This window comes from Lethenteron reissneri, chromosome 7, assembly GCF_015708825.2.
Source record: "Lethenteron reissneri isolate LAM-NWPU_2019-01 chromosome 7, ASM1570882v1, whole genome shotgun sequence".
Lineage (NCBI taxonomy): Eukaryota > Metazoa > Chordata > Hyperoartia > Petromyzontiformes > Petromyzontidae > Lethenteron > Lethenteron reissneri.
In genome coordinates this window covers 11,868,458-11,880,460 of record NC_083785.1, presented here as the reverse complement: position 1 = coordinate 11,880,460, position 12,003 = coordinate 11,868,458, and the positions used below count along the sequence as shown (strand labels likewise).

At 46.2% G+C, this 12,003-nt stretch overlaps 1 protein-coding gene across 3 annotated transcripts in view; it reads left to right on the top strand.

Moving 5' to 3' along the window:
* LOC133357707 (uncharacterized protein C21orf58-like) overlaps positions 1-11,588 on the top strand; it is a 32,838-nt gene extending 21,250 nt beyond the window's left edge. Inside the window, exons 9-10 of one of the 3 annotated variants that reach the window (XM_061575804.1) lie at positions 9,727-9,797; positions 10,613-11,588. In XM_061575804.1, the coding sequence (XP_061431788.1) occupies positions 9,727-9,797; positions 10,613-10,620 (79 nt within the window). In that variant the 3' untranslated portion in view covers positions 10,621-11,588. Of the gene's footprint in view, positions 1-611; positions 2,111-9,721; positions 9,798-10,612 lie in introns of those variants that run through there. The other 2 variants (XM_061575812.1, XM_061575819.1) reach the window with 2 other exon arrangements.
* The last annotated feature ends 415 nt before the right edge of the window (positions 11,589-12,003 follow it).

Genomic DNA, 12,003 nt, shown 5'->3' with positions numbered 1-12,003 from the left:
GTCAGTCAGTCTGTCTATCTATCAACTCATGAATTACGATGCATCCTTGACACATCCGGGGTTATGGTTAATTCACAGAGGAGACTGTACGTGCCATCATCATTGGTGGGCAAATGCGGTTCGTTGTGTGCGTTCGTCGCTTGCTGCCGAGGCTCGTGGTTCGAATCTGGCAGACCGGCCTGGTGAATACTGCGGGTGTATGAACCGTCCGTCATCAGGTGGTTGTCCCACCTGATGACGGACGCTTGTGTTGCGCCCGAAACGGCGTGATTTAATTTATTTTCTACCTATGTGCCTTTACCGAAAGAACCAAGGAGCACGAATGATAGCTCAATGACGTTGGCTTATCGCATGGAAATTTATTGCAGCAAAAGAATCTAAATAATATAGACGAATGCTTCTTAGTGTGGAGGGAAAAAACGGAGGGCTCGGAGAAAGCAATGCACTCAACCACGGCGAGAGATACGCGTAAACTTCGCGAGAATAATGATCGTCGCAAGGCTATCGCGAACCACTTTCGCTGATTCTCATCGCTGGAATTGAGCCGAATGAAGTGCACGAGCAAATTTAACGTTGCCGTCCTTTTTTTGTTGTTGTTCTTCTGCATTTAGTAATTGGTGATCAGTGTGAGACTCATCAACTCCGCTACACTTGGAGAACACAGTTTACACACTGGGCGGCCGCCTGGATTCGAACCCGGGATTATCAGCGGTGCCGGTTTAAGTGCTCTGAACTTGTGAGACACGAGGCCACCTCCACAATGTGTTGCTTTCTTAGAAACACGAGCCGGTCATTTTGACCGTGCCCGTCTGTAACACCGTCTCAATGACTATAAACCCACCGTCTACATTCACACGAAGGTTAGGTCGATTTACTTGACAAAGTTGAGAAGTGACATTGATGAAACGATCTGCGCAATCACATTTTTATGCTCGCATCTACAAATATTTATCCGAAATAGAGGGGTTTTTTGGGGGTTAAATCGCGTACATATCAATGTGTTGTTAAAACCGCCACGACCCAAACACAGGTCATGGAAATGAAACATGCCAATTAGTTACTAGTTCAGCACACCGGTGTGTTGGAGAGTAAACCCACAACATTTACAATTCGACGTTTCACTGGTAATTACAACCAGCCTCATCAGGCAACAGTCAGAATAATGGATAAATCGTGTTCAACTTACAAATATTTACCTTTAAAATAAAAGTTTTTTTACTAATATGAGATTATTTCAACCGATATTCTTCCACACGTGTATCTAAGGTACTAACGATGCGTCTAGTGAATACATTATTAAATTGCGTTGGCCATACCTCTGATATTCTCTGTAAGATATCCGCGCTGGAACATTTATTTTTAAAAAGTGGAGTCAACGTGAATGCGTTTGCTCCTCTTGGGTCGAAATTGCTCCGAAGTTGGGGCGATTAAATAAGTCCACCGAACGCAAAATAATCGTACAATTTGACAAAGGTGTTTTGTCACAAGTTGGTAAGCTCTAGCCAACATTTGTTTCTTACCGCATGATGATTTAAATGTAATGTCGAGTTTAGATTTCAGATATTTACCGAGCTGAACACGTGATTGTTCTTTGAATTCAAAGCATCATTTGCCAATCCCCCCCCCTTAATTTTACTAGAAATCTGTGCTCTTGGCACCAAGCTGTGAGACTTTTCTGTGTCCGTTTGTAACTCCTGCAAAGCGGTTGCGTCACCCCCATGTTAAAGAATGACTTGTGGAAGGTGACATGACAGAACTACGTCTGAGATCTTTTAAAATTGACATCGTTCCCCGTACTTGGGCTTGCCATAGGTTCCCACTCGCCCCACAATAGAGATAAATTGTCATGGGAAAGTAAATCTGACTGAAAAAAAAATGATTCTCCGAGATGGATATTTTTTGCACCAAATAAATTTCACGTGATGGATGTTTTTTTTAATTCTTCTATGCACTCAATGGTGATCGTGCTGAGACCGTAAATTTGCGAGACTTTTTTTTTTAACTACGGGTGGTTGAAACCCGGCTTCCAACACAAGAGGTCAGTGGTGTCTACTCCTGTTCTCTGAGCCACGCGGTCAATTCTAAACCGACCATTCTTTAATTGCTCACATTTCCACTGTGCTGCCTCAGAGACGCCGTCTATGACTGACATGGCGCCACTCCACAATTATTCTTAAGCCAGGACAGGTTTTGTGGCGTGCCGTTACCAGCAGTAAAGTGCACGTGCGGTGCAATGTCGCATATTCGGCTCGATGAGGTGCCTGAAGTGTAGGCGAATATGCGTGAATGTCGGCTATTTGAACATCTATCGAAGATGACAGTTACAGCCAGCAGGCACAACTAAGTTGCTGGACAATAACAAAAAGCAGATTGCTTTGAATGTAGGAACGCGCTTCGCCGCGCTCTAGAAGTGACTGCATATTCTTAGGTTTTTTCGGTAAAGTCACGTAGGTAAAAAAATAAAATTAATAAAATTAATAAAAGTAAAATAAATAAAAAATCACGACGTTTCGGAGGCAACACAAGCTTCCGTCTTCAGGTGGAACCGTCACAGCACGCTTGCTGTATCAAGTAAATGAGAAATTCTAAGAGATCCGACCTTGTATATATACTGGTTGAGAGGGGAGGAGCCAGGGTAGGCCCCTGGATAGGAGTTTTTATTATTATTATGATAAGGTTGGTGCGGCTGAAGCTACGGCTGCATGTACGCGGGATTTAAGAATATTTCTCTGTGTGTGAAGAGGTCGTAATTGTGAACGTCTACAGAAAATATCGGCTAGACTGTGCGCGCATTCTGCACTGGGTTCGAGAGCGGCTGATTGGTCAGGGCGGATAAGTGACGGTCGGATATGCGACGTTGCACTGTGCATTAGAGTTAGCTCTCATGCACCCGAGAGCCCGAACTGAATGAGAATACCCTGGATTCGGCAGCTGAATGTTGTGTAAATAAATGAATAAAAGCACACAGACGGCTTATTTATATTGTAGATTATATTTCATGGTTTATTTTGTGCGCGTTTAGTTCGTTGTCCTCCCCCCCCGCACCTCCGATTATCACGGTTGGCTACGTACGGTGCGATAGAAGTTCAACATACGTACATGTAATAAGGGCGTGGAACAACGAGTATCGTGGCTTCTTTGATCAAAACATTACAGTGTTGGCAATTCGTATGCTTTGCTCGTGTATTTTATGTTTGTTGACATAGCTAAGGGTATAGAGATTCACCACTCAGGGTCACGATTCGAGGTCACCATTCGATTTCATAACGGATTTTTTTTTTACAAGATGCAGGCGTCCTCTAGTGGCTGGAATGGAGCTGCTTTGAAGCCCATTGCACCACAACGTGAATCAAAGTGATGGATAATTATCTTATCGTACGTTTATACATCGCCTTAACCGAGGCGCTGTACAATGAACTAACCATGGTAGAAGGTGATTGGCGAGATGAAACCAGATGAGTGGAAGGGATTTATGTAAAATTAGGTGGTGGTGGTGACGATGCGTGGAATACACGTAGATGGAGACGAGACGAGTGGATTGACGATGGGTAGTGACCACGGGAAGTCGGGGACAGGGAAGGCGGCGTTCGTGCGAGTGGGAGGACAACGAGGGGAGGAGGAAGGGTGGGCAGCCCGTATTGACGACGATTGCACACCGAGTCGATGCGGACATACTTGGCTTGCGTGGCCCAGCGGTGGCTCGCGGTTCGAAGCTGGCAGGCCGCCCCGGTGATCACTGCGGGGTCTGTATTGACCATGACAAAGAGGGGCCCGTTTGCTTCTCAGAGGACGTTAAAGATTCCCCCTGGCATGACAAAAAAAACCGAGCAGGCCATTCCGTGCTGGCGTCATGGTCCAAATGAGATATTTGTTAAATGACACAGAAAAAAAATTGTGATCACACCCAGCAGCATCGCCCGCTTACTGTGACACTACTGCAGACCGTGTCTCGTGCAAACACAGTGCCTGCGTGACGGCCGTGCAATCACGAAGGCACTCTGGTGGCACGATGGTATGAATGCTAAATGTAATCGATTATTATTCTGAATTAGTGCAACGTTACACCTCAAACTGTTTTTTTAACTCCTCTTGTGTGGGTATGAGTTGATATTGACTTTCGTCTCTCATGACGCGTTAAGACCCACTCGTGTTTGACTGAAATGACGAGTGTTGATTTACAAACACAAACACACGTTTGAAATAAACACGGAGGTTCCCGACCAACGCGTGCTATCGTCATCATTGGTGTGCTCATGCTGTCACTCCGTCCCAAGCGAGCGAGGACTCGAGGATGCGGTAGCGCTTCAACAGTCTCAATGCATCTTCTTGGTTCTTTAGGTAAAGTCACGTAGAAGGGAAGTAATAAAATAATAAAAATAAAACAATTCTGGTTTTCACCTGAGGACGGCTGCTTGCGTTGTGGCCGAAACGTCGTGAGAATTGTTTTATTATGTTTTATTTTATTATTTTATTACTTGCCCTTCTACGTGACTTTACCGAAAGAACCAAGAAGATGAATCCCTGCAGTCACGAAAGCTTTAAATCGAAAGTGTCAATGCAGTTCAGTGTCGTGGGGCAATTGAACCCTGTCCCATTCCCATGACGTGCATGTACGTCATCAGTTTTATTTTTATGAATCGGAAGTAAAAGGCCAGGCGGGAGGGCGTGTGGCACAGTTTGGCGCCAGCTATCGTAGTGTGCGGTGGTGTCGCTACAGTTCTCTGCGGTGAGTAACAATGTCTATAAAAAACAGCGGAGCTATGCCTCTCTAAATAACATTAACGATAACACTTCCGCGTTCCGAGATTCAGCGGTGAACGGTGCAGACGCCTCGTAACGGGACAGAATAAAGCATTAATACCACATGCGGGTGAGGGGAGTCAGTCTACTACCTGAGTTCGATACCCGGCCATGGCTAACATCAGGTGGCGAGTGATATCCGAACTGACCCTGGGCTGTACCTCCCCCCCCCAACCTTCACCAACTGCCACTGACCAGCGCGGTGAAGTATGGTCAAACAACCCCCCATGAACGGGCGTGATGTGAGGTGGCCTTCATCCAGCAGTGGATTGGCAAAAGGGGCTGCGAATTGTACAACCTCTCACATTACAGCGCTACGCAAGCATGCATCATGAATACGTACTTTTGATTTGATGTTTCTGCAGCCTTGAGTAAAATTTACATTTCAACTTTATTCGGGTGTGAATGCTCGTGCCAAACCCGGAATATAGTCAAAATATGACTCTTAATGAATACCGTCACTTTTCGATTTAAAGCTTTCGTGACTGCAGGGATTCATCTTCTTGGTTCTTTCGGTAAAGTCACGTAGAATGGAAATAAAAAAAAATAAAACATTCATCTTCTTGGTTCTTTCGGTAAAGTCACGTAGAATGGAATAAAAAAAGTTATTTTATTATTATTTTATTATTTCCATTCTCCGTGACTTTACCGAAAGAACCAAGAATATTAATACCGTCACCTTTTCTAGCCCCCCCCCCCCCATGTGGTTGAGTTTAAATTGTTTTTGGTTCGCTCTGGGTGTAGGGCCCATTGAGCTAGAAGCTCTATCGAGAGTGGCGACCCAGGAGTGGTGTGGGGGAGGAGGTCCAGAGGGGGTTTAAGGAGGAATGCAAGACATGTGCTTTGCAATGAAAGTTATCTTAAGAGTTTGCAGCACCCATTAAGCATTGGTTTCACTTTTGAACGATTTCCCAACGGGACAGCCGGGACATTCAGTGCCTTCCTTGCGGCTCGTGCAATGTTTGCTTTGGCTAATCTGTGCAGTTCCTAAACACACGTGTCCTCGACGTCCAACCTTTTCTTGTGCGCCACGACGCAAATCCACACACGCACACACGCACACGCCACCTCTCGCCGTTTTTTCAGTCTGAGTTGTCCTTCCCAACGCACCTTCCGATTGGCACGGTCGGCTACGTACGGCGCGAAAGAAGTTCAACGTGCGTACGTGCAGTGGACAGTGTTGTGGGTTTATTCTCTACTCAGCGTTGTGGGTTTATTCTCTACTCAGTGTTGTGGGTTTATCTCCACTCAGTGTTGTGGGTTTATTCTCAACTCAGCGTTGTGGGTTTATTCTCTACTCAGTGTTGTGGGTTTATCTCCACTCAGTGTTGTGGGTTTATTCTCCACTCAGCGTTGTGGGTTTGTTGTGGGTTTATTCTCCACTCCGCGTTGTGGGTTTATCTCCACTCAGCGTTGTGGGTTTATTCTCCACTCAGTGTTGTGGGTTTATTCTCTACTCAGTGTTGTGGGTTTATTCTCCACTCAGCGTTGTGGGTTTATTCTCCACTCAGTGTTGTGGGTTTATCTCCACTCAGTGTTGTGGGTTTATTCTCTACTCAGTGTTGTGGGTTTATTCTCCACTCAATGTTGTGGGTTTATCTCCACTCAGTGTTGTGGGTTTATTCTCTACTCAGTGTTGTGGGTTTATTCTACACTCAGTGTTGTGGGTTTATTCTCTACTCAGTGTTGTGGGTTTATCTCCACTCGGCGTTGTGGGTTTATTCTACTCTCAGTGTTGTGGGTTTATCTCCACGCAGCGTTGTGGGTTTATCTCCACTCAGTGTTGTGGGTTTATCTCCACGCGGCGTTGTGGGGTTATCTCTACTCAGTGTTGTGGGTTTATTCTCCACTCGGCCTTGTGGGTTGATCTTTTAATTGACCGGGGATCTCCGGAGAATCCCAGGATCCTTAGGGGCCGACCATAAATGATGTCATGCACCTGGGGGGGGAATCAGACATTTGTGACGATGTGTGACGAGGGGGGAGGGGTTTCAGAAATGTGACGTCACATAAAAATGCGCAACTTTAATTAAATAGACTTTTTAATAAATGTTTTCTCCTACAACATCAGAGTGCAGCGCCACATTAAATACGCACTACAATGACAATAGTTTAAAGCGATTTGAAACATGTGTTTTTTGGGGGGGGGGGGGCAGAGCTTTGTGACGTCATTTTGAGAAGGGGGGGGGGTCTGACTTTTTGTGACGCCGTGTGACGAGGGGGGAGGGGGTCAAAAATCGTCTAAAATCGCTTGACGTCATTTATGGACGGCCCCTTAAACAGTGGGGGCCGACTCTGCCCCGCGACACCGCGAGACACCGCGGCTTGCAGTAGCCTCGCGTCTCCCCCACCAGGCGGGGCTACAGCGCAGGGCATCGGGGGCGGCTGGGCGCGTGTGGAGGGAATGATTTAATACCCTGGGGTGGGTTTCGATGTCATGTTCAACTTTGCGTAGTGAGGTCGGACGTCAATGTTTACGAACACGTCGTGGCGATGCGTTTAATTTCGCGAGTTTTGTTGCTGTTGTTTGTTTGTTTGTGTGCGGTGGCAATGGTATTCGCGCGAAGATTTGCGTTTCGTTTTACGCACTTTGGTGGACGTGGTGGCCTCCAGTGGCTTGGATGGGGTCACGGAACTCACAAGCTGAATGCGTGAGCGGAGTTTTTTTTTGGAGGGGGGGGGGGGTGGCCCCCTTTGTCGATATTCGTTGGTTCTTTCGGTAAAGTCACGTAGGTGCAAATAAAAAATAAAAAATAAAATCACGACGTTTCGATTGCAACACGAGCAATCATCATCAGGTGTGACAACTACAGCAAGGAAATTTCTTGACGAGGGCATCCCCACGCACTGCGGGTCGTGGGAGCTGTGTCTAAAGTTCAAGTTCATGTATTAGGTATAACCCTGTGAGCCATTCGGCTCTTGAATCGGGTACAACCGCAACAAACAAAAAACAAAAACATGAACAAAAAAACATCTTAAAGTCAATATGTGACTGAGTGCAAACAGAAAATCCAAGAAAAGACAGCAAAATATTGCAGAAAAAGACCATACTTCACCACGCTGGTCGGTGCTGTTGGGAGCAAGTGGGGTGCATCGATGGCGGAGCGCCGTAGCAGTGCTGGAGGTGCAGTGGCGACGATGAGACTCTGTTGGCCTGCCCCTTCCTCTCTGCTGCCCGCCACGTAGCCCCCTGCATCAGCTCTGCAGGGTGGTGCAGATGTCTTGTGACCCCCCCTCCCTATTTCAGTCTCCAGAACTGAATGTATTTAAAGTAAGGTTTTAAAAAAAACACAAATTAATATGCAAAGGATATTTTAAAAGTTCAAGGTCAATTCATTGGGGGGGGGGGGGTCACAAAACATATGGACCAATCCTGTACAGCAACCGGCAGTGCATGTTGGCTGCCCATCCAAGAACTATCCAGGCTCAACCACTGCTTAGCTTCCCGAGATCTGATGACATTGGGGCACAATCCCGGGTGATTTAAATGATTAGTTTGTTGAATTTACTAACTGTGTTTTTCTTGTTGTACACTACTGCCATGTATTTAACCACAGAGGCTTCAATGGATATTGCCATTATTTTAGTTGACGTTCTTGCATTTGGGATGTTTGGTCAATGTTAATTATGAGTTAAAAAATAAATTAAGTGAATGTGTAGAGGTAGTCTGAATGGAAGCACCGTCACACATACACGGAGATAACATCGAACAGTTTCCACAGTGATGAGTTCACGAACCCACTTGGGGTTCTGTCGACCCCAAGGTCACCTCGCAGACCAGCTGTGTCTTTACGTGATCCGCTAACCCTTGCTCCCCAGAGTGCTGTCTTATGATTCGTATGCGTGGCCACCACGTGCGCGTGGACCACTCGCCAGCCCTCACTCAACCCGACATTCTGGGTGGTTCAGAGCAAAGTGATGATTACACTGGTCAACACACTTTTTCTGGCATAACGTATTCCAACGGGTTTAATGTGATTTTGGGGTGCTGATTCCAAATCTGGCATCAGTTTTTGTCCATCACATCAGGTTTTTGAGATATCAAATATTGCATTTTCAATAAAAACTGCAGAAGAAAAATATTAAATCGATGTGGATATCTACATAAAAGGATATTATAAACACACTATCCTAAAAATACAGCACCGTATTTTAACACCAAAGCAGTCACTGACTCGCAACAACTTGCAATCATAAGTGACAGAGTTAATTTCGGGTAAAATCAATGAAAATTGGGTATGCCGATAGCATAAAAATTAGATGTGATGGAGCAAATCTGAGATCAGATTTGGAATCAGCACCCTGAAATTAGTCTAGAACAGCTGCAAGAGTCGAGGCCAGAAAAAAATGTTTTTCTTTGTTGACCAGTCTTATTCATCAAGCGATCGTTGCAAAACCGTTTTCTGGACACTGCACGTGATCTCAAGGGAGCTTCGGGCAATGATATTTGTGTTGAGATGAATGCGCCACGTCGATGATGGTGACGATTGGAGACGATCATGAATATGATGACAAAGACGACGATGAACTTGAGGAGGATGATGATGATGATGGCCATGATAATGATCACGACGACATTGATGAACTGCGATGATCATGACTACGATGATAATGACAATGGTGACGACAACGATGCTGACGATTACGACGATGAACGTGAATGCAATGACAACGATTACGATGATGACTATGATGATGGCAGTATTTTTTTTATTATTATTTAGCGATTGCTTTTACACGTGACTTTTACACAGTTTAGAGTACCAGATATACAAGAAAAAGGATCAATGAAATACAAACGTCAGTCGAATGATGACAGTGATGATGATGACAGTGATGATGACAGTGATGATGATGATGATGACGATCGTGATGATGACGATCGTGATGATGTCGATGTGCTGCGTTGTTTTATTCGAAGGACAGAAGTGACTGGGCTGATCCCGCACCTGTCCTCAGCGTTGCCGCGGGCTCTGTGAATGGGAGCCACGTCTCAGGTGAGGCCCCCACCCTCCCATCCCCCTGGGTGTGGTTGGGCAATCCAGAATCCGGATGAAGGTGGCTCAATGGGGATCCGGTCCTGGTTTTTGTGTGCGGTAAAGTTGACACAAAAGCAGGTTTGGCTGACATTGGTAATTCGAGATTACGTGCTTTTGTCTATACGGGGTAAAAAGGTGTGAAATATCGAATTACTCTACCTAGGGAGCCCATATCCTAATGTGAGATTGCTGATCAAAAGTTTAACCCAGTCGCTGCAGCTGCTGGCCACTGCAGCAAAGGGAACATGACTTGCAGATGTCACCGTTGGTTAATCGCTAATGTATTTGTTCAATAATTCATCGTGCAGCTTTGCAATGTGTGGTTGCCTGCAGTGTATAGTGTGTGTAGAGTGTGTCTGCGTGCGTGCATTGTGCGGTGTGTAAGGGGAGCGGTGCCCCAGTGGTTAGCGAACTCTGCTACGAATCCAGCGATGTGCGTTCGATTCCCAGCCATTGTCAGCATCGACACTGATGATGTTAAACCCGTGCTGAGGCGCCCCCCTAGGTCGACTCAGCCTTAAATGAGTACCGGGCGCTGTGTGTCAACATCACCACTGGCTAGACATGGTTCTAGCCACACCACCCGCTATAGAAAAGGTCTGTCGTTCCAGCCTTCACAGGTGTTCACTCAGAGCGGTTGCCATAACAGCCAGTGTGTAGTCTGCAGTACACACACGCCTTTTGATGTTGAGATCTGACGAGATAGGGCGCACTCTGAGTTATTTGGTCACGGGATATAATCCTTACAATAAATTCATTGTTTTTCTTGACAGAATACTGACGGAGAGGTTTGCATGTGTGCAGTGAGAAATCTTGGCTGGACTCCTGCATTCAATACGGTCACACACACACACATCTGCACATCATATGGATATGGGTATTAATGCGTGCATTGTACAAGCAAAAGTGTGCAGAATTGCCCGCACGCTATGTGTGCATTTAACTCGCGGTAATCTTGCAAGGCGTTTCAGTTATCTGCGCATTTGTCAGCATCGGTTGCCCGATGGTTATTGAGGGAAGAGGGTGAACGAGGCGATGTGAGTCTGTGGGTCGTTGACATTAGCCACGTGGTGTAACGTTATTGCCCATAGGTACATCACCACGTGGGATTTGGCGCAGGTGGTGTTACTGTATTGCGAAAACTATGCCGTCGGTTATAGAATGGCATGGCATGCCACATGTGGAGTTTGAGTATTTCCTATTGCATTGGAATGGGGTTTCTCTTTTCTATTGCTTTTCCCAGGCGTTCATTTGGTAATTTTGGTGATTCCGGTCACTCTTGCTACACAGGAGACTCTCTCCTGGTCTCGGCAGTGCTCGCCACCTGTTTGAGCAAAGTCAAATCGAGACTCAGGATCGCTTTTATTAACCACGCGCGCAGGGGGTCGGGCAACCTGCGGTTCTGGAGTGTCGTTCGGCCTCTTTGAGGGACTGCTTCACGACGATTTTCACCAAGGGACCGCCGTCTCGAATTCACCACAGTGCATTGCGGGCTCTTGAAATGTTGTAGGAGGTTTTTTTTTTGTTTCACCGAATTCGAACAATAAAAAAGCGGCGCTTCTTGTTATTTGGGTTGCCGGCCCCGGCTCACGCAACACGCTGCTCAGCAGCAATCGGGCAAACCACCAAATGGAGGAAACTCCTGCAAAGGAGCCTTGGGTCTCAAGTGAGGATTTTCTTGGTTCGATAAAATTACGATTCGTTTCCTGGATTTTTTTTTCCCGAGCGTCTTGTGCACTTTACACGGTTAAAAAATAATAATAAGCTTTACGCTTAAAACAAAAATGTTATCGGAACGTATTGAAAATAATAAACGAAGCAAGCGTTGCATATCGTAATCGCTGGATGCATTGCTGTTACGGAAGTGAAGTTTTCCGCAAGGTGTGGAATTTTGTGTAAAAAAATACGCGGCCACTGCTGCTGGAAGGGCCATTACATGGCCCTCGGGCCACTGATGGCGCCTGGTGGCCTTTAGTGCGGCCCCCGACAATACACAACGACACGTGTAAACACCCATCATCATCGTCGTCGTCGTGCTGTCAAACCCCAATGGTTTCAAATGTGTGGCGGCCCTCACACTGACGATGTCTTATCGGCGAAAGTGCCTCTCCCCCTACCATTCCGAAAATGAGTGAAGAACACTGCGCTAGAGGGAGCTCTGGAG